Raw genomic sequence first — 27,670 nt, forward strand, 5'->3', positions numbered from 1 at the left:
GTAAGTAGCGTTCGGCTAGTGCAAAAGATGTCTAGCCGCGGCATTTTCCAGCATTGAACATAGGTCACCGTACCAAGAACGAAGATGAGCAGCCGTGGACCAATAGTTATCTTTTAGATAACGGAACAAGCCAAAATGAACAACGAGCTTACTGTCTCAAACCATCTGAGGGTTGACGGCCCAAAAAGGTTAGGCTCATTGTGGTCTGTCTTATAAATCTAAAATAAAATTGTTGGCATGCGGTTGACCATGTGTTCTGGCTCCAATGACTGCAATTATGCCGGAGACCCTCCGCATGCTGAAAACGTTACCAATAGGACATCGACTGCATTCGATCGTGGCGTTAACGGAGGGCCAAACACAAGCAGGAGACAGATGTCAATGTGACAGGATTAGTGCCGCACTGCGTATTACCGTCGCACAACAAAACCTTTGATAACATGACGAATATTGCGGCAAAAGTTAAGCGCGTCGCAACGCCCGGCACGGTTCTATTCCCTCTGACCTGATCTGACATCGAACGGCCGGTGCCTCCGGCAGCACAGACAAATAGTGAACGCGTAAAGTGACTCGAGCCCCACCATCCCACGGCTGGGGTTTCGTTGTGAGGCAGGTGATCTAACTGACAGAACAGCGGAAAGACGGTTCCTCTGATCAATTTTGGGATAAATGTCGCCACTGCAATAACTATGCCCACGTACCACTCCTCGACATGTGATATTGTTAGCGCTGGTTCTGCTCCTAGCACTGGGCTACCGTCCTGCTATTTTAATACAAGCACTTGCGGTTACGATCATCGTCGGTCCGATGTTTTTGCTCTGTTTTGTTTTTTGCTGAGCCTGAGATATTGCTATCATGGTTGAAATCTAGCAGCCGACTTCAGTCTTCAGACTTTTAGAACCTCGTCGCCCACGCCCGAGGCAATAGGCGGAAGTCAAACACCGCAGCGCCGCACTGATTCATGGCGTGTTAGCATGACTGCGCAGATTGATAATAGATTTATAGTTGACTGTGCTGATTTGATCATGTATTGATACCGCTGCGCTGTCTAATAATGGATTGATAACGGACTGCGTTGATTGATAATGGCTCAGTACCTGACTACGATGATTGATGTGTTGACATCTGACTGCGCCGATTAATCATGGATTGATAACGGACTGCGCTGATTTATAATGGCTGTGCTGATTTGATCATGTAATATCACTGCCCCGACAGATAATGGATTGACAGCGGACCGCGCTGACTGATGGTCGAGTGCATTGTACGTTGCACTGTGATAATTGTCTTCCTTTCTATTGACTGAGCCCTCCCCCCCCCCCCCCCCCCCAGGTCCATCATGGTTCTGGAGGCTTCTGTGCGATATGCGGTTTCAAGCGAACCGGATGGCATCGCGGTAGAGCGTCGAGGCATATCTGTGCACTTCGCCTTCTTGCGATACCTAAACCTACAGCGCATCCCCACCACGCGCGCCATGCATCCCCGCACCGGCATTGCAGCTGAGCACGGACACCTGTGCAGCTCCACTCCCAGATGTAGACCCCAGGCCTCACACAGCCGGGCTTGTAACCTGAGCCCGGTGTCACCGACGGCACCCCGCGTGTATGACGCCGAGGCCCAGCCCCTGGTCCGTCCCATCCGTCTGCGTGCCTATCTCGCCGGCCCGCCACGCCGCGCACGGACGGCGGAGGGCGAGCCGCCACACACACCGCCGCCGCCAGTTCATGTGTATTGAATATGGCCTCCCGAAACATGCACACGACTGGATCGCATCCGGAGTATATGACTGCCGCGAAGTAACAACGTGGCGACATGACCACCTGAGCAGTGCGGGCCGAGTATCGGCCCCCAACCGGCCAGGTCCACGACTTCATGAATCGGAGGCACTCACCGCCCCTCTCTGTGAGACACAGGGCGCCGCACAGCGGTCAGCTTAACAGGACCATCGACCGAGGAATCGCCTGGCGCGTAAACTGGGAAGGGGCACGTGACAGTCATTGCACCCTACGATAAGGCGGGACTGGCCATCGCGCATCAGGCAACGGAGGGTGAGTTGGCGGCCAAGAACGGCCGACGGAGGGTAAGCTGGAGGGCGAGACCAATATCTGTCGACGCGCGGCCAACAGCATCGCTTCCAGGGACCGCCTATAGAGGCACAACACAGACAGGAGCACATCTAGATACGATAGCGCAGCCGAGGGCAACAACAACCGCCACCTCGTTGGGGAACCCATCAATAGTCAGCCCACGGGCTACACAGCCGTGGATTAAAGCCGGCCACACAAACGCAAGGCGCGTCATGATCCGCAACGCCTGTACCGTTTAGTTATAAAACAACCTAGCCAGATTATCATGACCGTCCTTTGATCCGTTCTTATTACGATTCACCACGTGTAACTGCACAAAAAATGACAAGAAGTCTTACATGCTTCGTGCAAGTACGGTTGCAATCGACGCACCATGACAAAGAACTCAAAAACTAGTTAACTCTGGCTTAGGCTAACCCAAACCCCGTAATCATGCCACCACAATCGATACACGCCGTGGCCGACCGAGCCACGCGCAGCTGTTTGGCACGCCGCTCGCGTCACCGGGTGCCGGTCGGGCGACACGCGCGCGCACACAGGGTCCGCGCCGCCGCGCTGGCCTAGCTTCAGGTACGGGTCGGGGGCGAGTGGAGGCAGGCGCCGTCGGGCCGTCGGGTGCGCCCGTCAGCGGCCGGTCAGCAGCAGCGCCGCCGCGCGGCCGGCCCGTCGGCGGCCATTGGCGGCGCGGCGCCGTAGCCGCGCCGCACGCCCTCCCACCGGCCGTCCGGGTCGTACTCGCCGCGTTGGATGCGGTCGTGCATGCAGCGCCCGAGCGTCTCAAACACCTGTCCCACGTTCTGGCCGCTCAGCGACGAACACTCCACGTACGGCATCTCGTAGAAGTCGGCGAACCGCTGCGCCTCGTCCTGCTGCACCTGCCGCGACATGGGTCAGCGATCCAGTATCGATGGATGGCCGTGAGCACCTCGGGTGGAGCACCGGGTTACTGCGCTGGACTAACGCACACGCGCGGTGTTCCAGCACTTATTGCTGTGGCCAGTCGCTGAGCAATGGCTCGCCGAGGGGCAAAAATCTAAATGGTGACGTAAAGTTTATTAAAGAATAAAGCAGATTTTAAAAATACATTGCACCACCCGACAACCTGCCTGCACTGGAAGGCCGCAGGGAGGAGTGCGCTCCCTCAAAATACTCCTTCTTATTCCTCGAGGTCGGCTGCGTGGCACAAGATGCACAATGTGCAAAGGTATAGAGGAAATGTGCGCAGGGGGTTTAAATTTTTGTAGATAACTGGGGGGCCGAGGGATAAAAAACCTTCACCTTCCCTGATTTTTCACAACATATTTAGACCGCCCTCTTTTCACAAAAAGCGAAACATATTCTAAATTGCATACCAATAAAAAGTAATTTAAGCAACAGTAATCTTACAGCGGTGAACTTAGACGGCGGAGCACATGAGGCACGTTTACTTTCTGACTGGGAAGTAAAGCGCTCCTCTATACGCCGCCTTAGGGGGCCGAGTGCGTTCTTCTATGGTGGCCATGGGCGGCAGCATGTATTTTTTTGGGTTGTGGGGGACGGGGAAGGGGTTAGTTATGAACGACTTGGGTCATTCTCGTGCTCCGGAGCTTTTCAGTTTAACTTCTCAAACCTTATAGGCGACCAGAGTCAAAACTAACCTCTTTTATTACTTTCGGGCTTCCTGTACGGGTAGTTTCTGACCCTCCTCTCGATTGATAACGGGAACCGTATTATAATCTCCTATGCATTTCTTAAAGATCAAAACAGGTCACTGACCTAAAATTACCCAGGTCAACATTTTTTTGGGGAACAAATTGCCTGGCATAATGTTTGTTACTTATTCAAATGCAAAACTCAAGGCAGTCTTGTATTATCTTTATCACCATTTTTATCATTTATTTATTCAGGACGTCAAAGGTCAGTGACCTTTAATGAGCACATGACTCTTTGCTTAGAGGTTCTATGGGCAATTCGGAGACCAGCCTGAAGTTTGACCTTGCTTGGCTTTATTTGACCAGGTCATGACTAGGAACCTCAAACGTTGACCTGAGTGAGTTCACGTGCAGATCAACACACCCCATGAATTTGGCATGCCCAGCTCTCAGGGGGATCAAACTGACCCCCACCCAAGCGGAAGTTATTCAACCGGCCACCCGGGCGCGTTTTGATATATCTCATTATTATTGTTCCTAAATTCCTCCGTGATGTTCTTAAGCCTGAGCTCAGGTCCCTACAGTATCACAGCTCACATACCAATGGGTGTGTGGGATGATTGCGATATATGGAAGGGTTGAGCATGGATGAAAAATGCTAGCGTACGGATGGGCGCTACATCTGACTTTGCTGTTTATCGTTCGTTCCCAATGTTTACCTCAGCACGTCCATAAATATGACAGTTCTACTCCTATCGCCATCCGCACACTCACTTCTGACTGTGTCCTGATCAACTGAGGGTCAAACAACTAAAATCCGTATCTCGCTCTCCAGCCCACCTACCACCGAACCCAAGAAAGCCGGCCTCATGTACGCTGCCTCTCGGAGGAATATTTCACATTTCTACGCCGTTTTGGATGACGTAACTAGTTTGTAGTTCACAAACACTTATTTGCAGTCATTACCCCAATATGGCTTAGATCGCTCCAGTTGTCACGCTTGGATGCGTACAAACGACGGGTTATTAAATATTTCGACAATGTCACGTGACGGGAAGAGTCACGTGATCAAAACCATGACAACATCGACGGCCAACGGTCTGGCTGGCATGGTGCAACGTGACATGACTTTCATTTGCAACATTATGACGTTGCAGTGCATTTTAAAGAAACACTAAATGTGGTCCTGCTATTTAGCAGGACCACATCTAGCGTGCGCTGTTTAATTCACGTACATCTCTTCTTTAAACCCTTAATGGCGAAACATTCCATTCAATGTCAACAAAAGAACACGACGGCTGACATCCACTGGTCACAGTTCAGCACATTTTCTTTTTGTCTGACTCGGACAGAGAACCTCCATGTAAGCTTTTGCTTCTGCGCTTTTTCTCAATCATGAAACATTTCATGTCACGTTTGTTTACTAAACGTGATGATAAAAGTACGGCAAGAGCGGCGGCCAGTCGCGCCGGGCGGACGGGGGGGGGGGGGGGGGGGGAGCGGGGGGGGGGGGCTCAACTCCCTCCTGCGCTCGCGGTCGGCCTTGCTGCCGACCAGCACGAACGTGGGCGTGCGCGGCTCGATGCTGCGTCGCGGGGGGGGGGGGGCTCACCTCCCTCCTGCGCCCGCGGTCGGCCTTGCTGCCGACCAGCACGAACGTGGGCGTGTGCGACTCGATGCTGCGTCGCGGGGGGGGGGCTCACCTCCCTCCTGCGCTCGCGGTCGGCCTTGCTGCCGACCAGCACGAACGTGGGCGTGTGCGGCTCGATGCTGCGTCGCGCCTCCATCATCCAAGTGGGGATGTGCTCGAACGTGGAGCGCTGCGAAATGTCGAACACCAGCACGACGCCGGCCGAGTTGCGGTAGTACGACTGGGTGATGGACCTGGCGGACAGGTGGCCGTCAGCCGGCGGCCGATGGTGATGGTGACGGTGACGGTGGCTCGCAGCACGCAGACACACACACACACACACACACACGGCACACAACGCAAGTCCCTAACACGGCCGAAAAACGGCCGCTGCCTGACCCGTCGATGCACTGCCGCTGCGAATCGCTGTCTGCGGGAGGCGAATGGGACGGGAGTGGCGTCTGTCTATGTTATGATGTACAGCGCAGGGGTGTATATTCATGTTTGGTTGGGGGAAGGGGGGGGGGGGCTTCAGCCCAAATTTGTTAAGGAAGTGGTTAAAACCCGGGAAGACCTGTTTCTTGACATATTTTGCGGACAGGTTGAGTCATATTCCACAGCTTCATCCCCTTCTCCCCTAAACTCAATTGGCGAAACAACGCCCCTGATACAGCGTGTGATTAGCGCACGCACGACTCGTGATACCGTGTTGGGAGTGACCGTGGCGACAAGGTATTGACACAACACAAGGTATTGTGGCGTTATCAATGGACTCAGCAGGGCTTCGGAACAATACAGCGGCAACATGTGTGGAGACGCATCGCTGTGGATTGCAGTCGCATGTCTAAACAAGTCACACCGCGCTCGCTCCCCAGGGCAGGGGATCCTACAAGTTACAGGTGCGTTAGGAGTAAACCTGAGGCGCGTGGTGTGCCGCTGACGCAGCTAACCAGGCAAGCTATTCGAACGTCAGTATCCATCCACCAGCTGCCGCCGAACGCGCCCACTGGTCACAATGTCCACGAGTGAGTCAGATAACAGTTATCTTTAAAGGTTTCGACTTCGATCCGGGGCGGACAAAGTCCCGAACAAGGGTTAACAATCGAACGAAAACACCCACGGGGCACACTTTGTCCGGAAGTCCTTCGCCATTTCCCTAACATGCTTGTTCTGCGTCCGCCAAACACGGCGATCGAGCTCAGACATTGGCCGTGTGAAGTACATCCAGTAATCAAGTAAAGCATCAGCACAAGCACACAAACACGCACGTCCCCAACACGACCCGAAACAATCCATATCCACTTTCCAGGAAAGCAGAAGTCGGTGCCCGTTCACACGGTACGCGTCAGGCGGGCGTCACTGTCCGGTTCCGTCGGGCGGAGGCCGACCGCGCCTGACCTGAATCGCTCCTGGCCGGCCGTATCCCAGATTTGCAGCTTGAGCCGCGTGCCGTCCTCCAGTGTGACGAACCGCGAGAAGAAGTCCACGCCGACGGTCGGATCGTAGATCTGCGACGCCAGAAGACGTTAGACGCGGCCAGCTGCCAGCCTGTGCGAACTCGCGTGAGAGCAGAGAACATCCCACCCAGTGGAATGCGTAAGATATTGCTAAACGTGAGCTGACATTGTTAACCAAGGGATTCAAAAATGAATAAGCGTAGCAAACAAATGCCAGGCGTTGGACGCACAAAACCAACACTCGCTGGGCGCACAGCAGACCTGAAAGTGTTGGAAAGCAGCAGTCTTTACCAAAAGGAGAGTCGTTTCAGAATAGACAAGAGCGTGTTCTAACTTCTGCAATGCTGCTTCTGAAATACAGATTGACAGTCGGCTCGACTGCGATCCGTGGCTTGAAATCGTCCCTTACGATGGCGTTGTAACTGAGGCAATCGCGGCCCGCGGCCACACGAACCATTTTTTCTTCACAAACCTCGAAATTGGTCCATTAGACCTGCAAAGTACCTTGCAGAACATATAATCTCCCTCTAAAGTACAATGAAAGTCCGGTTGTATGTGCGGACTCACGCTAGTAAATTTCAACCTTGAAATGCCTAGAAATATTGGTAATCTTATTGTAACCTCATTCAGAATGCTTCCTAAAATTAAGCCGATAATGTGTTATGCCTTGCATGAACTTACATTCACGTAACTAGCAATGCATTATACATAAAATAACCATTTGTGTTAGCTGTGAGATCACACGCTTATGAAAATATTGCTGGTGTTAAGAGATTTAAGTTCTAGACATACAGTTGCATCCTTACTGGTGTTTACATAGAAATACAACATGTATTTGGGTTGCATGAACAAGTTTATTCACGTCGCATTCATGTGTCGAGAACTATCATCTTCATAATACATACTTTACAGAGATATGATGGTGGTTTACTTTTGCATTTGACCTTATTGCGTTGCCAACATCTAGTCGCAAGCTTGGATGCATCATCATCTTTGCCAGCACTCCTGTACGGCCCTTGGGAATTGCATTCGTGCGAGCTAGTTAGTTATCAGTGTTCAGGGGCGCGCCAACTACTCAGGTCATTTTGCGTTCATAACGACTGTTTACCTACTTGGTGAGGTGTGAGCCGCACAACCCCCACATCCTCTCTCACATAACCCAACTGGCGGATTTTTTCACGTGTGCTCTTAAGCATATCCTCGCCGTCCGTACCTACTTAAAACAAAAAACAACAACACAGGGTTGTACTAAACAGCGAGAACCGTCAGAGAAATTACCGTCAGCTCCCGCGGCATCCTGTTACATCGACTCTGCGTGTGACGCACCTAATCTGATGAGGTGATCGACACTAATTAAACTTCGTCCCATCTTTTCTGAAAAAATCCTCTCTGAAGTGCTGCTGTATCCAGCAGAGGATAGCCACCCTGTGCCGAAGGACCGCAGTAGCCGACCATACGACCGGTAGCCATTCGATCACATCCTCGCCGAGGTTCAGCGGGAAGTGGGTGAGGCACAGCTGCACGTATCGCAATACAGACAAGTTGCTTTTCCAAAAAGATGATGTTGACCAGGGGTCTCAGCATCCGCTATTCAATGGTGTGAAACGGGACGAGGAGATTAGCGACATCACTAGAAGAAAACCTGCAAAATGGCACAGGCAGAAAGTCTCCATCAACATGCAAGATCAGAGAAAAATCCCCGATCGAATTTTAAACGTAACACCAATTTGGAATAAGCGAGTGCTTATCTTTCGAACGGTTCACTTCCCGATCGTTCAAAATCAAAAGGCTGAAGCCCAAGCCGATAATCTGTTCAGAACATACACTATTTAAGCGTCTGCTAAAACGGTGCGGGATCAGTAGACAGTGATTGAGACAAGGTGTAAGAATTGTGGATGGGCGATCTTTTCAGTCTATCGTCCTTGTGTTGTGTTCGTATGCACGCAACGTTTCGGACAGCTACTTCTCCCGCCGTCGTCAGGTAATCTTTGGTCCTGAGAACGTCCAGCTACATTGTTTTACCTAGTCGTGTGGGAGGCGTCGTTCGCCCGATTCAAGAACCGGGGTAGCCTTGATGCTGACCACCTCCCTAGGGAGTGTTGGGCCGTCCCCTGATTGCCTCCGAGGAGGGTGGGTGGGGAGCCCCGGTTCCGAACGCTTACTGTCTATGTTGGCTATATATTTCCTTCATATGTACGGAATCATGCCTTGTGACGACACAAAACTCCAACAGGCGGACCATGCTCTAATTTTGAGTACAATGGTATGTAATTCTATGTGTTTTGAGCACCCGTTTATGATATGAGGCTCCGTTGATGCGGCAGTGTCGGCCCGCCGCGCATCTCGGCGCGATCGTCGGTCGCGGGCCACCGCCCGCTCCGGTGGTGGGTCGCTGTGCAGCATTCAAAGAAAACCGTCGCCACGCAGAAACCAGCAATGATTTGGACACGTTTTTGGTGTTGAAATACGCGTAAGAGATGCTTCCGAAAAAAATCGGACATTTAAGCATGATTGTCTAGCACACCGGAGAGGCAACTCCAGAAAACTTTAGGGTGGGGGGGGGGGGGGGCTCACAAGCCCTTCCTATGAGGGCGAGGGTCTACGTATCAAATCAATAAAAAGATCACTAAAAACGCTACGCCATAAAGTTTACAAGTGACTTCCTCGGACAGCCGGTTGGTCAACGCCATGTGGTGATCGTGGGTGTGATTTCTAGGGGGGGGGGGGGGGAGCGCATCAAGGGTGCTGCTTCATCACTACAATGAGGCTTAGATCACCCAAAAACAGCTTGGCATTTTAACACGAAGCCTGCACAATGAATAAAGAAGAATGTCTTGGCAAGTCCCCTATCAAAATCAGTAAAATGGTCACTCATGTACGCTGTTAAATTGCAGGTGGTCCCACGTAATGTCTTTTTAATTGACTTGTGCACATTTAAGTATAAGGAGGTACACTTACATGAACTGTGCTCAGCTCGTATTTACCTACACTGCCCCGTATTTACCTACATTGCCCCGATCTGTACCTTTATTCCCCCATAGGGGGAATAAAGATACAGATCGATAAACACACCGAGGACCATGAGTGTAAGCACTGGGGGGAGGGGACTATATCTCCCAATTTCACGGAATGATATTTTTTGCTTGGGGAATACACGCACTCTTTAGTTTTCCCGCCGAAATCACTACTTTCTGTCACGCTGTACCCTCAGATTCCAATTGACCTCTGCAAACCTGATCCCTCACCATCGCAGAGACGTGGTTACGCCCGTGCCTAAGACCACACAAAACGATAAAAGGCTATCCATCGCCACAGTGGTTACCCAACATCTGCTCAAATGTCATACTTAGTTTGTCATACACGTACACCTACGGCAAAATCCTGCTATAACATTACAAACCTTTCTGGCTTCCACCACAGGCCCTCAAATTTGCGGTCACAGAGATGTCGGTTGCGACGAGACACACAGGGATGTAAACTCAGATAGGCACATGTCTGGGTGCCGTCTCCACGCGCTGCCACTTACGCATCAGACCATGGGTCAAGGTGACAGAGTTGAGTCGCAAACAGAAGCATGAACTTTCATCCCCTTCCCAGCCACCCTTATGACTAATCACGGTCACTGCTGGTAACAGCCGATCAATTTTGTAAAGCAGAAGTTTTTCGGCATCGGCAGACTTCGGATGCCAAAATCGCGCGGTGCTCCACATGCGGGGCGCTCAATCATTGTTCCTCAAACGGAAACCAAAACGTCCATTCATTATGCCGTGCAAGCATATCGCAATCCCAGACTGAGTCCCTAGGGAAACATAATAGTGTAGATGCTCTCGAATTTGAAATGGGCGCTGGCATCAGTTGGAAAAGACCTATTTACTTTGCGGGTGCTCTTGCAAGATAAAATTCGCAACGGGAGTGACTGATACCCCGCGTTCGTTTGGGACAGTCTTGGACAGGGGTGGCGTATCCGAATTTAGGATGGGGTGGAGGGGGGGGGGGGCAAAGACTTTGCGAAGGGCCCCCAAGCTGACGGGCCCCTATATTTCAGTACAGGCGCGTAGACGGAGCCTTGGCAAGGGAGGAGCACGGGGGTGACAGAGAGCTCTCTGATATAAAAAGCACCTCCCACAAACCAAAAATCATCGGATATGGCCCATTTTTAATAAGGGCTTTTTACTTTTCATTTTTACCTTCTGTAACTGGAATAGAAGCCAGACGCTCCCGCGAGATCAATTTGTCCTGGATTTTATGGCCAATCAGATGAAGACACCATGCGTTGAAGGACTGCATGAGTTAAATCACCGGCGTTCTTCGTTTTACGTCCAGTGGACTTTTTTAAGTCGATAAAACTCAAAAGCTTTGTCAGAATCTTATCTCGGCTGTACAGGGATATTAAAGACCCCGCGAATTTAGATCGAAATGAGTCAACAATTCGCGTCAGTATAGCCAAGCCATGTTTGTCTGGAGAAGTCCAACATTCAGTCAGATTTGAAAAGCGATACAGATTGTGTAACATATTTTTGAGCATGCTCGCTCGCAAAAAAACGTCGGCCCCAGGCGTCGCAGTCTGCATAGGACGCGCAGCGTTGACTCTGCGGCTAACACTACGTTGCGGTTGACGGGTGGACGAAAATGATGACATGTGCGTTTGGCAGAAGAACCTTTGGATGCTTTAGGACTTCAAACGGTGTATTTAAACCTCGAAGTTATAAAAGAGATACGCCCAGTCTAACCTTTGAACGGGACGAATCAATTTTCTTAGAACTTCGGAAGTATTATAGTACGACGGTCGCCCTCGTGCGCACAACACCCGCCGCCTGGTGTTACTTGCGGTGGCCCACGCCCTTCGGTTTTACGGAAACTACATCCCAGGCCATCGCTGTTCTTGCTTCCGAGATTGCGGGCGCGCAGGCTCAAACCTTTTGATAATTTGTTACGCTAGCGGATTCCGCAAAAGAATCAACATTCTCAGACAAACATGAGATGGCCTCCTTCGTGTTTCAACTAGTTTCGACCGACCCTTTTCAGCGCTAATGAGACCAATCTTTTCTTGCGTACAACACTGCGGGCACATTACTGTTCCCGATCAAGGGTTGAAGGGCCACTGCATCACACCGCGGGTTGTCTTCCGGCAGCCATCCTGGCAACACAGGGCGGGATCCCCTGGCCGATCCGGAGGCTCGTAGAGGAATGCAGCGTATCGCACTGGTCCCCTCCCTGTCATGGAAGGCCCTCTGACCCGCACAGATCGCAACTGACCCCGGATCGCCGCAAGAGCCCTCATTAATGCAGCAACATTCATGATCGTCGCAGGTGGTCCAATAATTGGCACATAGACCTCAGTTCGGCTTAACGGGTCAATGCTGGAGCTCGGTTGGAGGGCCCAACGCTAACCTAACCAAACCTAACCAAACCTACCTCTCGCTCTCGCTCCCTCTCCCTTTCTAGCCGAAATTTGAGACCACGGGTCCGCGGGCGAGTGTCCTTAATGTGAACGGCAGCCAGCCCTTAGCATTCCAACCAGACCCTTGGTCTTTGGTCTCAAGAGGCCATTCGGCCCCATCTTCGGGCTCCCTCAAATACCGTTATTGACCAACTCGGGCCACTTCACGCCACACCACCCCTGTTGTACGCCGTGGCCTCTGACCGACACAGGAGTACCTCAATGTCAGGGAGGTACAGGGAGGTCAGTGCAAATTGCGGGCGTTCCTGCTTGGGAAATGGGTCTCAAGAGCTCAGACCGACATGGAGCCGACTGGCTTTGTGTCGAGGCCTTATATAAAAGGGATAGAGAACCCTAATAAAAGGGTCCTGATATAAGCCCTATGACTTGACGTTCCAGGTCATGGCACAACTGGTGGGGGACGGGTCCGAGTCCAATCGGGCCCTTGACCTTTGGTCCCGAGGGACTCTCCCGTCCCTCTTCGAATCTCCTCAAACACAGTCCGTGACCGACTAGCGGCCACTAGCCAATACATGGCTCCCTGTTATGCATTGTAGGCCCTGACCGACAAAGGGGCACCAGCCGCCGTTGCAGGGACCCAGACCAATGCCAATCGTGGTCCCCGATCTTGCTCCTGCTTGGAAAATGGCCCGCAGGGTTCAGACGGACAGGGAATCAACCGTTCGGTGTTCGTGGTCTCTGGCCGAGATAGGCACCTGCATTGTCTCAGGGGGACCAAAAACGGTGCAAGAGGGGTACAAGAGGACCTCCGACTGACATTTCAAGTCACAACCCTACGGACCGCGATTCTTTTTGTGACCTACAGCTACTCCCTCGGGCTCTTATGCCCTACAACCGGGCCTTTGATAGTCACTGGAGGGGCAAATATTCATAGACAAACTAATATTTCTGCCCTTGCTTTACGCAGTGCCACACAAACGTCGCGCAGAGGGTTGTAGGATGAAACATGGATAGCGGTGAGAGGGAAATTTGGATCATTTCGAAGATACCATGTGGTATTTGGTTGATCTTGTTGCATGAGGTAACCACTTGAGGAAGACAAACACCACATAAAAGACTGCCTCTGGTTCTTGAATGCTGCTTATGGCACTGTGGCGATTCTGACGCATTCGTACGACGTTTGTGCTCATGCACAAGGTGATGATCGTAAAAGTTTTGGGGCGCACCGACTGCGATAGTCATGTTGCGCCCATAACTCTGCCTGGCGGTGATTAACGCGCCGTGTAGATGGCTGAAACCCTATGTCAGCTAGAAATGAAAACAGCTGACCCGTAGCCATCAAGTGAGAGTCATTGTGTCAAGTGCTACGTTGTCTGCCGCTATGTATGTGTATGTAGCGGCACATGCAGACAGTTCCAAGACGAGTTTAGGGGTTGGTTGTGCATTTATAAGCGGCACCATAACTTGATTCCTTTCCATTACCGGCGAATGTAACCATTTTTACCTCTGAGCTCGCGGTGATCCAAAAAGCTTTCTGCTTCATAAAAGTCTGTGATACCACTTACGTGATATTTACCGACTTTTTGAGCACTCTCCTGGCGCTATGAGTTAACTCCACAGCATCCCATCACACAGAATATTTTACGGCGCATCGCTACTCCTCACCAGAATGGCAAAATCCTTGTACCGTATCGGATCCCGAGCCACATATGGATCCAAGGAAGCGATACCACGGACACGGCAGCTAAACGTGCAGCAGCCATGCCAAGCTCACGGTCGTTGTCGCTCCCGCCCACGATCATCCCTCAATTATATCCACTTTGTACATCGCACACGGCACAGGTACTGGGATTCCCTCGACGCAAACAACCTTAGAACCACAAAGCACCTGGTTAAACCATGGGCATCATGTTCGCGTAGAGTGAGCCGAAATGAGGTCATGCGCTGTCGCATACGCATTGCTCGCACCTCTGCTACCCATTATTGGCTGCTGGGCGGAGAGGATAACCGAGGTCCTGGAGACGCTCACAATATATTGACCGTTGACCTTCTTTTATTTTCTCACAGCGCACATCATGGCCGCCCAACAAGCAAGCATTTGTGGTGCCCAAACCAAAACATACAGCGACAGCAATAGAAAAGCCGGTAGCTCGTTTCCAGCCTTCTGACGCCATCCTCCCCAGTGTGGGGCTAATCGTCCTCCGCAAAATGGGTTCCAAACCACGTGTCACCCACCTTGGTGCTGTCGGGCGAGCGTCCGTCGGTGAAGTAGCGTAGCATGCATGTCTTGCCGACGGTTGTGTCACCTATGAGGATGATGCGCAGCTGATAGTGTACAACTGGTTCGCCCATCGCCGCGTAAACTGAAGCACAGATAACGTTATTCAGAGTAGGTCAGCGGAACATCGTGGGGAATGCACAAGCCAAAGAAGTGACGGGTTGTGGCCAAGCGGTCCAGAAATTTCACCGATCCTACAATGGCAGCCGGTGCTTTTAGTATGAAACGTCAACTGTAATTATTGAGCAGCGTACTGTGAGAACAGGGACGTTGTACAGGGCAGGTGTGTCGTTGAAATCGCCTAGCGGTAACAGGGATGCTTCAAATCTGCCCATCTGAAAAGACTCTTAAGACCTCTGTTCCCCCCCGAAAAAGCTCTTGAAAATTTAGAAAAAACATGAAATGAAGGTCATTTTATTCAAATGCGTTAAAATGAGTAACAAACGGCGTAATAAATTTCCATACTACAATGGTCATTAAAATCGGCTGGTATTGGTCATGGTTCTGTTTGGTCCAGTTGGCGCGGACACCTAAAGGGCCACTGCTCATCGGCGAAAATTGTTTCAACTTAAACCAATTTTGCGCGCTTTCCGCGCCTCAAAATACACGGCAACATATCTGGTTTCCATCTAGGGAGTATTCACAACCACCCAGAACAAAGGCCCAGAACACACAGGATCTATGAAGTTGTCGCCGCTTTCCAAAGACTCTGCGTACTGTAGTGTTCGCAGTGACCCGGATGACAAAGATCATATGTGATGACATGTGGAATCTTCGACGGACGCATAGAACCCATTTCCCATTACTTGGTTAAAATGAGATGTTAACTGCCATATAATAACCCCGTTTGCGCGCCCACGACCAAAAGAGGTGACCAAAACGAGCACCATACGCTGCAAACAGCACAACTTGCAGCTTCCATTGGTAAAGCGGAGGCATACCGCGCGCGAACGAAAATGATAATGCATTGCATGCAGTCAGTGTAAACAAATACTCAAATGTAAACAGTAATCGTGTTCCGCTGCGAGCAAGTCCGCAAAAGATTTCACGTAACATCAAGTAGAAGACCATTCTTGGCACGCCGCCAATACCTCTAGCCTTTGGTCTGCACCCTGGTTTACACAAAAACCTCAATGTCGTAGAAGCAATGAGATCACTGGTCAGACAAAGAGGCGTTATAGCGTAAGGAGGGCTTCTTAACAACTCAGCGACCTTTTCAACATCGTTGGACCGTTTTATGCTGAACCGGCTTTACAGTTATGGATCCTGGAGTCCCTCTCCCCCCCCCTCCCCCAACACACACCTTATGGAAGCGATCTCCAGCCGTGACGGGCACATCACAACGGAAGTTGTTGACTGTGCGCCAACAGGGAGGGACTAAACGGCCGACCAAATATGTCACAGCCCCATGTTCTGATCCTATGGCACCGATTGGCATGAAAACTTCGCCATTCGGTGCCGTTTGGTCGATAACCTATCCTCTTCATAATATGGTAACCTTGGATCAGGTTAAAAGTCACGACAAATATAAAAAACAAAAAAAAAGGTTTGTAGACAACCCCCCCCCCCTCCAGATCGACATGAAACCTCCACCAATCGATGCACCATAGTCGCTATCCTGTCCTTTCCAGAATATGGTGACCTTAGTTCGGCTATCTCTGAGATGTATAGTCTCGTCTGTCACTCCGTTATTGCATTAAATTGGACAATTCCCTAGAAATTGTCTTCGCCGAATCCATGGTCTCACTTTGACATACGGGTCAGCAGCCTGACAAGGTACATCTAATTTTTGTATAACAAACGGTCCGGTATTTAATTAACTAGTTATTTAATCCGCTATTTAATTGTCTACAGCTATGCCAAATTTGGCACGCCACTACATTCGGAAACCATTCCTGAAAACCTTCGGGGGAGTCAAACTGTCCCCACCCGATCGCGGGTTAAGGGTGGAGAATAGTTTACTTTTCTCTCCGCGTTCGGGCCATGCTAGTCTGGAACTGGTTATTAGTCCTACAATTTTCGGTTTCCTAAGCACATCTAGATTGCTTTGAGCGTGTGTGATCAGGTTAGTGCCATCGTGGATGAATACCTTTTATGCAAATCTTCAGCTCCACGAACATTGCTTCGTGTTTCAACTAGTTTCGACCGACCTTTTTCAGCACTAATGAGACCAATCACACCGTCTTGAGTCGTTCCTGCAGATCACAAATTTACCGCGCAACCATCGGAGAGTGCGAACTTACCACAGCGCTTCACCCTTTCCAGGGAGGCCCCCATCTTCCGCTCCGGGTGTCCTTCGCGAGCGAATAGGAACGGCACGCAGCGCCTGTCCGCACGAGCCCACCCGCCGCGCGCGAATCGTCACCCGGGCCGGACAACGAGTGCCGGGTGGGTCCCTTTCCCACGTACGGACAATGGGAGAAATGCGAGCGGGGGGCAGGGCAGGTGCGTCACCACGGGTTGGTGTCCGGGGTTCAACCGACGATCTGGGAGCTCAGCTGGTGTTTTGGGGTAAACTGATTATTTGGGGGCACCACGGGATCGCAGCTGCTAACCGCCACTGGCGACGCCTCTGACGGCCGGGAGATCATCGCAAGGTCCAAACGGGGACACGATAACAACGTGGCGCAAGCGCCGTAAAACGGGTGACAAACATGAAGGAAACGCTCCGGCGCGTATGGCGTGCAGAGAGCGACTCCGGGTAGAAAGCGCGAATTGTTAGTGTGCGAAACCACGCACACGCATCCACTTATGTTTAGTTTTTCGTTTTAGCGGAATAGAATCGACTCACGCCCAAGGCGCATGGACTAACTGGATTCCCATTTCGAATAATGGAGCAAAACCTTGAGAAAATTCAGATTCTGACTCAAGGAGACATCAGTCAACTCCAAAATCGGTTCCAATGGAAGTGATTTGCTTTGCTCATAAGTTCTTTAAATACATCGTCTCCATATGTTTTGTCATTTACATATTTAACATTTCGGCGAGAGGTTGTAAAACCACAAGCCAGTTGTGATTTGCCCTAATAACTCCGATCAAAGCCTCATCTTAACTTATCCCCGACCGAACGCCCAACGCAACAATGCCTACGCTGATGGCACCTGCCACGAAAACAGCAGACTTGATTCCCTCGCTCTTGCGCCGAGCCAGAACGTGTCTCCAGCACGCAGAAAGGCTGCCCTTTCACAGTATACAAGTGCACCAGTGAACAAATTCTCACTGATCATCACGCTTATCTAAACTATTCCATAACCTCTACCAACCTAATCATCAGCACTGCAACAGTTTATATTTCGACACCTCGCTACATGAATTCAAGCCTGGATACACTACCAAGACAAGACACTGTGGTACTGACCAGCTGCGTGCTATGATTCACGATAGTGGCACGAGGCGGCGACAAGCCGCGCTCGGCCGTGACGACGCGGTCCAACGCGGTGCACGTCTCGACACAGCGACACGGCCAAACTAGCCACCCATCCGGGGGCAGCTGCCGTGACTATCGCGTGTATCGTGGATCCATACGCGCTTTACCCATTACCCGTGTTCTTAGAGAAACTAGATCTCGCCGTCTTTTCACGCGTCTTAACTCCCGTCCTGATTCGCCGTTGTTCCTAACGCGGACTGATAGAGGGGGGGGGGGGGGGTGAATACGACCCCCTCCCCTGCCGTTTCTAAACCAAGAGAGATAGAGCCTCGCGGAAAGAAACAGCTGCCGGCCCGTCCGTCCTTCCGTCCGTCAGTTTGTCGGTCTATCTGTCTGAGGGGTGTCCCGCGAATGGGCAAAACTTTTATTCTGCTAGGTCAATAATTAGCCCCAGGTCAAAGGTCAAAGATCAAATTTTCCTGAAAACCGAACATTTCAGCTTTACATGCTCATGTATGCGAGACCATGCATACGAAATCCAAAGAAGTGTGTTGTTTGTTCAAGTCACCATGCAATGGAATACCATCTTATGCATTTGACCATACATTTAAGGCGTAGAGCCTCCCCAATGTAACAGTGCCAGCCGGCCGCGCGAGGACACGCAATGGATTCTCAATAGGCTACCGAAGATTTGGGCGTGACTGCACGACATGCCGAAAAGGTATCCACAGCAACCTTAAGGGGGTGGCTGCATCACCCCTCCCCCCTCAGGGCCAGGGTAAACGCCGTGCTGACTGAACCTAACACATGTGACTGCCAGCTGCACTCATTGCATGAGCCTTTCCTGATTGCTCGTATTCGCGTCGTAATCAGCTTAAGCACCCGCTGTATAAGAGCGGGCGCTATCTGACCAGCCCGTCGTCCGTGAACAGCAGGTTAGAGAGCGGCAGACGCTACACGGGTGGCCAAATTCGCTTGAAAGCGGCATAAGTTGAACAAGGTGGCTAGCTAGTGCAAGAAATTTACTTTCAACAATTATGTATGGCGCGAAATTCAACTCCGATATGCATTTGAGTGTTACGGCCAGCCTTTTGGAGTGGTTAAGACCTCGCTTAAGCACTCTGAATATATGTATTTGAGGGATTACATGACTAATCTACTGCACGACAATTTCATAATCCTGGTGGTTTTCAAAAACAGTCCATGAAACGTTTGGTTATTTGATGCTGTCATGTGTGGATAACTGGTCAGATCAATTCATGCTGGATCAAATGATGGATTTGTCACCTCTACATGGATCATTCACTTTCTTGTCACTTTCACTACATGCTGCTATGCAAGGTGGGAATGGGGAGACAAGGTTGCCATCAAAACCTTAATTTTGAGGTCCATTAGTGGCCTAATCATGTGTATTATATATCTATATAATCACTAATAGGGTTTTGTAGCCAGCAGGTTTCTCAACAGGTAGTCATATCATTTTTACCTAAAGAAGTCATATCATAAGGCTATCCTGTTATGTGCAACATGGGAAGAACTGGACACTTAAAATTGAATCTGCAGATTAGTCAACTACAGTTTTTGACCTGATTCCTGGTTATGTGGGTAATTTCTGGTGATAAGAGAGGCCAGCCAGCCCAATTGTCCTGGCTGTATTCTATATCACCACAGGAAGCTGCTGACCCTGCAAGGTTGAGTGATTACTGTGGTAGTGACACCTATGTGGAGGTTGTGAGATTTGGCTCAAACTGGCTGGCCATTGACATGACAGCACAAAATAGCTCATCATATGACTTACATTGAACATATTGAGCTGCTATCCATTTCATAAATTTTGGCCTCAGTACATTGATTGTATGATAGATTAAACATTTCAATTTAAAGTACCAATGCCATCTTAAATATGTGGGTTTCCACTTGAAAGTACAAAGAGCTATAACAAAAAGATAATGTCATGACACACAAGTGAGCCTGCCCCTTATAGTTACTGGCCAGTTTAAAGCAATGGATGCATTAAGTATAGTAATTCTCACATCACTCATATAAGTGTAGTGTTTTATTCAACCCCACCCCCAACTCCAATTGAAGAGGACACCCATTCTAGGTCAGCTACAAAAAATCCATCCAATTCACTGGACATCTATGCTACCTAGGTGCACAAATCCTCACTCTGAAATGTGTGGCCCAGGCCAGATCATAATGGATTGAACTGCTACAAGATCATTTCATGGCTAATCTTTCAGAGTATGTTTGTTTCAATTACCATCGCAGCATCACACTTCATAAAAACATAAGCTCTTCATGCAATGAAGCTGGCTTTCACTTTCTGTGATATTGTTGCTACATCTGACAATATTGAAGCAATAATCAAAACATGCACCATTCATCATGGAATATCAGTAGATAAACTTGTTTAAACCTCATCATGCCAACTTAAGCCAGAAAATAGCAAAATATTATCACCCCAATACAAAAATGAAATAATTACATACACTCTCACACTAGTAGCAGTGTTAACAGTATGTGGAAACACAAATAGATGGTACTGATCATTGGTCACTGAGCCAGCTGACCGCGAGCCAGACCCAGCCATTATAATTAGTCCCAAGGAAAGGACACATGGTTAGGTCACAAGGTTACGTTTAGTGGCACATATATCGGCCCGGGCCTAACGCATAATGAGGTGTCTAGTTATTTTTCCTCCGCACCCTCACCCAAACACACACAGGCATTTTGAAATACTGCACCAAGAATTGCCAATACTGGGATCGTCTCGTACGAGCAATACTGCTGCAGAGGCACTCACTTATCTTCGACGCATTTATTCCAACCTAGATGGGTGTCACGCACTACCCTAATACACCCTTCTGAAGAAGATACGCCCCAAACGGCGTTTATTTCTTTCGGTTACTTCCGCTTCCCAGGAAACTAAATGTAGAAATGTACTATCTGCGTCATATTTAGATTTACTAGGTAAACGTCTAATTGACTGCTTAGGACAACATCCCTCCGAAAACCATGAAAATAGCAAAACTGTTTGCGCTCAACCCCACATTTTCAACACAAAAATATTCCCCGCCAATTTAAGCTGAACGTTCAACAGAACTTATCTGTCCTAAGCAAGGGAACATTTTTAGCTTTCAGGTGCGTGTCACCATGATAAATACAGTTAAGGTTGTGTTAGAGACCTTCGGAATGAAGACTAATCATCAGCGAACGCGACGACTTTTGACCTGACCTAGGGCCACCAAATTTGGAACTGCAGTAGGAAATCCGGTTGGGGGCAGCCAATGATGAAGGATTGGCAATGTTTGATAGGTTTTGAGCTGTAAATTGTCCGCAAGCAGAAATTTTGGATCTTGTGAAACGTGACGGCTTTTGACCTGACCTAGGATGACCAAATTTGGGTTTTTAAGAGGGAATCAGGTATGGGGCATGCAATGGTGAAGACTTCACAGTGACCGGTCCAGTAGGCTCCGATAGCTGAGCTATCTGCATTCACACGTAAAATTTTTCACTTGCGTTTTCGAGACGTTTGACCACAGGTCATGTTTCTGAATAGCGTCCCCATGACTCACCTCAATGCACGGAATCGATTGATGAAGGTTTCAAGGCGATCGGACAAGTCGCGTTGGAATCCTTGCGTGTCTGCGTCACATGCTGGTCTTTTACACCCTACCGCTGTTTGCGCTTGTTTTGAGCGAATCCGCCTGATCTGGTCTAGGGTCTTGTCTTTTACGGGATTGGACGTCTTTGCGTCTGCAGTCGTGTCTTGATTGATGTATTTTGGTGTTGAGATGCTGAAATATTTTTTTAAGATGTCCCCGTTTTAAGTTAGCTTGTGGCAGCACTTATGTTGTAGCATTTATTTTCTGTATTATCAGCTATTGCTCAGGTTGCCTCCACTCGAAAAGTTGACCGTGCACAGAAACATCGATATTTGATCAATCTCATGTTCTTATGAAATTGCTTGAGGCATGTCAAAACAGTTGTATTTTGCCTCCAGGTGATTTTTTGGCGGCTTGTATGTGCTGGTGATATCAGCATTAAAATATGTTTTGAAAAAGGAAACAAAACAGCCTCTGAAATGCATGCAACTGCAAGCCATAGTGAAAGCCAACATAGCAATTTGTTCAGGGTTGAGGGAAGTGCAGAGCCACTCTGCTGCTGTGAATATGTTAACATTGAAGGGGAAAAGTCACATATTCTTGCAGTCTGCTGTGATTGTGAAGCAGTTGATGACACATGTGACAGGTATGCTCCACCAGTTATCTTTATAACAGAGTGAGATCATTGCTCTTTGAATAGGCTGTTTGACTTGTTCAGCCTTGCTCATGAAAAAAAACACTTCTTGTGGTGCCAGCGGTAACAGCTGGTAACTAATTTTGGAAAGCAGCATGCCAAAATTCAGCCATGTTAACATCAAGCTTTTGCAGTTACAACAAGCAATTTTTAGGACAGTGCAATGCTGTAAATTATTTCTTCTGACAGTGCCACTTCTTTTCTGTAGGTGGATCAAGCGCCTTTCAGTTCCTGAGTCCAACTACGACCGAATCCAGGCAACAGTAGCAGACAGATTAAGAATACCATGGTTTGGTGGTGCCAGACCATGCTCATGGGAGCTGCTTGTTTCCATCATCTCTACACCCCTGTTGATGCTTCTTTCCACTCTCAGCACAGCTGCATTATACGTTTGCATTTTGTGTCTCCCAGGCATACTTGTATTGTCTCGTATGACTTTGCGTCACCAACCAAGAACACAGTTCTACTATTTGTGGATACTGTCATCCTTTTTCACATTGTTGGCAGCTTTTGAAATGATTGTAGCTCCTATGTCAACAGTAACTGTTAATGACCATCTGGCATTTGCAATTCTCCTTTCCATGGCTCTCACTTGCTGGTGAGTATTGAGGGATCTTTCAAATGTTGTATGTCTGGTGAATGCTCATAAGCTTGTGGAAACTTGTCTGAAACAGTCTTTGCAGTTAAGTATCATGCATTACACATTATGTTGTCATGTAGGCAGTATGTAACTTAATGACTGTAGTAGGATGCCTAACAAATGTGAGCATAGCAACATTTAAAGAATATTTGGGACATGGGTCCCCCAAATGTCCTGAATTGTAAGCTTGCACGTATAGGTGATGTGTTCAAATAAGTGATACAAAATTATGATGCATCTATCCCATGGTTTCTTTTTCATTTGTATAGACTTCATTTCCCTGTACTTCCATTGCCTGTTTCAGTAGGGGTGGAAAATCAGGACAGTTTGCCCCACAGGTACCCGCGTGAGAACAAATCGTGGCTTCTGTGCTCTGCAAAAGAGGGCACCTCTGTCAGCGCCTCTCAAAGATGGGGAGTGGTTCTGCGAGCCGTGCGCGTCGCCCCGACCGTGGCGGGCCTTTCACTGTTCAATCTGTGGTCGTTGCGTTCAACTTCGGGACCACCATTGTGTGTGGTGAGTAGCACATTCACAGGTAGAAACACAGTTCTCCTGGCAGAGCTGGCAGGGGTGTGGCTACAGGTTACTGTATTTTATTTGGTTCTGTTTTTGTGCGGTTTAGTACTGAATTGCTCGTTATTTGCAAGGTGCCTTCCATAACTGATGTTATGCATAATTGGTCGACTTGCAACCCACCCTCTCCAACTGGTTATGCACTGGTTTCCACCGGTTATGCTGTGTTAAGCACAGTACCCCAAAAAAGTGGCGTCCGCTTGGCTCCTCACTGAGCAAGGGACGCGAGAGAGAATAACCGGTGTGGCCTCACCGTGACAGGAAGCAAACAGCATCCGGCGAGTTTTTGGGGGGTTATAGCGTGATTTTCACCACGAATGCTCATTATGCCTCAGGGTGTCAACGACTGTTGAATGCGAAAAGAAATTAGGGAGATGCGACAAAGGTACTCGAACTTGTACGAGTGTGCGAGGCTAGAAGTACCCAATAGGAGTTGTGAGGAAATCTGGCACGGCTGATGACATCTTGAATTGTACATGGAGTTGTATGCGAAACATCAGCTCTGTGATGGCTGCACTAAAACATATGTCCAATCAGTCGTCATGTAGCCCAGCACATGAAAAGGGGCGACTTGCATCCTGCTGTGTGTCGACATGCGTAATGTTTTGCTGCTGACCGAATTACACAGATCAATCACGGAGAGTTTGGTACACAATTTGCGAGCAAATTTTCAACCCTCGCCCGACGCAGCCAGCTTTACACCCTCGCCCGCCGAGAGGGAGAGGTCTGACAGCTGCCCCCAAACTAACTTTTGAACTAAAGCAGATAAGGCAACGAGATGAAGACCAACACGCTGCCCGCTGCCTAAGGTATCTTAATGAATTTGTTTTGCTTAGTTCCAGGTCAATATACAACCTTCTCAGTGGGGCTGATAGCATCATACAGATGTCTATATTGTAGCTGGCATATACGGTCCATTGCCGGCAGCTGTCATACTGAAAAAGGTGGGGTGACGAGAGAATGACTGATGCAGTGGTGATCGGCAAAGCTGACCATTTCTCCTCGTTCTTAGGGCAAATTTCGACGGCTGAGGTCAAGCCAGATGGTTCGGATCAGACATGTCTTGCGAGGCTATGAAGTCCAGATGTGTGCGACGATCATCGAGTAAATGCAATTTGAACTACTTGGCACTCTCACAGCCTGTTAAAACTCTGTTCTCTGCATCTGGCCTCCTACAGACCGAGACCGAGTTTGCTTATTTGGGCAGATATTGCCTCCATATGGTAAGTGATCACTACCCATGTTACAGTTATGCGATAAGCGACGTTCGGCGCAATATGACAAAGTTTTTCAGATGAAATGTATCTGAAACCGTGTGAAAGGTCGTCGTGACTGCCAGGTCAAACGAGGTCACAAAGTCTCGATGTATGGCAACAATTCGCGTAATACAGTTCATATGCAATGGAAAGCAAATCTGAGCAAACGCACCCAAGCTGTCCCAGCCACATATCGCATCTACGATCACAAGTCATAGGTGGTGCGGGGCAGCTCGGGTGTACTAGCCGCACATCGCATCTACGATCGCAAATCATAGGTGGTGCAGGGCAGCTCAGATGCACCAGACACATATCGCAACTGCGATCACAAGTCATAGGTGGTGCAGGGCAGCTTGCATGCTTCATAGACATTGGTAACTCAATAAATTGATCACCGTTATGCATCACTGCACTGAGCACCACTAGGTCCAGCGTGACCCGGACCCAAGAAATTCACGGCAATTAGTCGCATGTTGTTAATGCGGTGAATTGTAGCTAAGCACTCTTCAGGTGTAGATGTCATGAGCCTACAAAACAGAAGAACACTTGATATGTTTAATGCAGCTGAAGCTCTGGTGACCTGCTGTTACCTTCGGACACAGTCAGGCCTGCCATCACTGGCATTGAAACCGATTATACTCATACTTTTTACGATTATACTCATATAACAAACAAGAACAGATCCCAACTGCCAACAAGTGACCTTCAGAAGTGTTTGAACAGGGGTGCTGAAAAATTGTAGGACGTTTAAAATGTCGGTGTGCGCTGAAGAAATCAGCATCACACCTTTACGGATTGCCAAGTTGTTTATGAAAGCTCCAAGTAACTGTCAGACCCCCACCCCGTTCCGTTAAGCGGAGGTTAAACCAAAAAGGATTATCGCATGCCGCAAGCAAGCTTCGATCAACTTTGCGCGAGCACGCAAACAATTTCAGCAATTCTGCCCACATACGTTCACGCCATGTGTATCTAACTGGTAACGTCAAACGGGAAGAAATGCTGACATGAAACCCTCACATGTGCCATGCACATGACTAAGACGATCACGATCTGCTGGCATGGGTGGCACTGCATTGCCCCCCCCCCCCCCAAAAAAAAAACAACAGGGGCCGAGAAGGCGCGCGGGCAGCGCGTGACGCCTCCTGGGGCGATGATTAGCTGGTGTGACCGTTGCCGTGTCGCAGGCTCGACTGCTGCGTGGGCGGCGCCAACCAGCGGCCGTTCGTAGCCGGCCTGCTGTGCGTAACGCTGGCACTGGTGCTAGCCGCACAGCTAACGCTGACCTCCGTCTGCCGCTGCCGGTCGCTGCGTGAGTGCCTGCCGCTGCTGCCCGCCAGCTGCCGGCCGCCGGCCGCCAGGTAACAGACTTACGATCGGATGGCAGCTAAGCAGCGACGTGTGATGTCTGTGATGATAAAAAGCTTTTGAATTTCGTTACATACGACCCGTCCATGTAGGTGTTTAGTCGACTCAGCCAGTGTACTGCGTAGTCCTATACAGCCAGCCTCCCGGTTTACACGCGCTCGAGTGGCCGGTTGAATACCATTCACTCGGGTGGGGGGGGGGGGGGCAGTTTGACCCCCTTGAGATCCCAGAAACTGAACGAGCTAGAGACACGGGATGTGTTGGCGTGCGCGTGAACTCACTGAACTCACAGAAAATTTGAGGTCATGACCTAAGACCGGTGTCAAAACTGGTACTCCAGACTGGTGTCCAAAGTGCCCCAGCCTTCTCATGCGACCACCGTGAACTTATAGACATGCTTTTTGTAAGCAAAACGTCACTGGTGCCTGTTTAGGGCCAGTGGCCCCGCTTGACATCGAGGAGGTCATGATGACCAATTTTGCATCATGTGACCCTCTGCCTTGATTTTTGCACTTGAGTAGGCAACGAAGATGACGATGTTAGGCAGTTTGTTTTAAAAAACAGCATGTCCACCTGGGTCGATTTAGCCGGATCTGATCAGCCTCGTTCTTGTCGCCAGCGACGCGGCCGCGCTGTTCGGCGCGCTGTACTCGCTAGCGCTGGCGGCGGCGTGCGCGGCGCTGCTGGCGCACCAGTGCCACCTAGTGTCGAGCGGTCAGACCGGCTGCGAGCGGCGCCGGCGTCGGCCGGCCGTCGTCACCGGCTCCCTGCTGCAGAACTGGTGCCGATTCGTCGCCGGACGACGGCCGTGCGAGCGTGGCGAGCGTGAGTCCAGCCAGGCTGTGGTGGACGCCTGACCGACAGCCCGCGCGGAGAGCAAGAACCGTTCAGCAGAGCTGCCGCAGTTCAGGTGGATTTCTAGTCAGCTTCATGTAGTTGGCGTGTCCCCGTTCGCCGGTACAGGTAGCCGGACACTGCAGTTACTCACGCGTTGGAGACAGTAGCTTACTTTATGGAAGCTGGAGGCCAAACTGGGGTTCATTCCAACGAGCACATGATAAACGTGATTTTTGCATATCTGTGATCTGTGGGTTGGTTGCCGCATGTTATGTCGTATGGATGTATAGTTTTATTTTTCGTCGGTCCCACCACGTGGTTTACTCATGACATTGATAATCTGTGATGCAAATTATGCACTTTGTTTGTTGGAACGCCCGGAAATAAACTACCTGCTTCCGCAGCGGTTGGCTCCCCGCTTGGCCGTACTTACACATGGCCGCGGGTTTTCGCCTCACCGAAATCCGCACATTGCCACAGTTACGTACGTGACACTCTCATAGGTTATCTTTGGCTTGGAAAACCCGGTTCTCCGCAAGCACGTTTATTGCTAACAAATTCTTCACATTCGTATGTTGGCTCTTTCAAACCGAATATCTGCTTGGCAGCAATTAGGACAGCGTAAGCCCCTCGCGGCGCGTATAAAAGTCCCCACGATTACCAACGGATCACACCAGCTATCAGCATGGTAAGTAACAAGCGTTACCGATGACATCGGTATCTGCACCACATCATGTGCAACTTTGTTGCCAATACGAAATGCAATGTGGAGAGCCGTCTTCACTACAGAGCAGCGTCTTCACTACAGCAGTATAATCACAAACAACTGTCAGCTCTCTTATCATA

General features: G+C 49.7%; 2 protein-coding genes across 3 annotated transcripts; one reads left to right on the plus strand and one right to left on the minus strand.

The window, feature by feature from the left end:
• Positions 1-1,720: 1,720 nt before the first annotated feature.
• Rab39 (RAS oncogene family member Rab39) lies at positions 1,721-20,770 on the minus strand. 2 transcript variants are annotated; one of them, XM_037224214.1, is made up of 5 exons: positions 20,658-20,770; positions 14,442-14,569; positions 6,747-6,856; positions 5,422-5,602; positions 1,721-2,962 (listed from the first exon to the last, which is right to left on the minus strand). In XM_037224214.1, exons 2-5 carry the CDS (start codon positions 14,556-14,558, stop codon positions 2,723-2,725), a joined length of 648 nt encoding a protein of 215 aa, XP_037080109.1. In that variant the 5' UTR covers positions 14,559-14,569; positions 20,658-20,770; the 3' UTR covers positions 1,721-2,722. The 2 variants fall into 2 exon arrangements, with proteins under 2 accessions (XP_037080109.1, XP_037080108.1); XM_037224213.1 differs by lacking the exon at positions 20,658-20,770 and adding an exon at positions 16,728-16,817.
• Positions 20,771-21,409: 639 nt separating this feature from the next.
• LOC119100261 (palmitoyltransferase ZDHHC23) lies at positions 21,410-26,139 on the plus strand. The gene is made up of 5 exons (XM_037223369.1): positions 21,410-21,456; positions 21,858-22,105; positions 22,362-22,751; positions 23,115-23,309; positions 25,807-26,139. Exons 1-5 carry the CDS (start codon positions 21,421-21,423, stop codon positions 25,982-25,984), a joined length of 1,047 nt encoding a protein of 348 aa, XP_037079264.1. The 5' UTR covers positions 21,410-21,420; the 3' UTR covers positions 25,985-26,139.
• Positions 26,140-27,670: the final 1,531 nt, after the last annotated feature.

Source organism: Pollicipes pollicipes, unplaced genomic scaffold (genome assembly GCF_011947565.3).
Source record: "Pollicipes pollicipes isolate AB1234 unplaced genomic scaffold, Ppol_2.1 Scaffold_4881;HRSCAF=5763_pilon_pilon_pilon, whole genome shotgun sequence".
In the NCBI taxonomy this organism is placed as follows: Eukaryota; Metazoa; Arthropoda; class Thecostraca; order Pollicipedomorpha; family Pollicipedidae; genus Pollicipes; species Pollicipes pollicipes.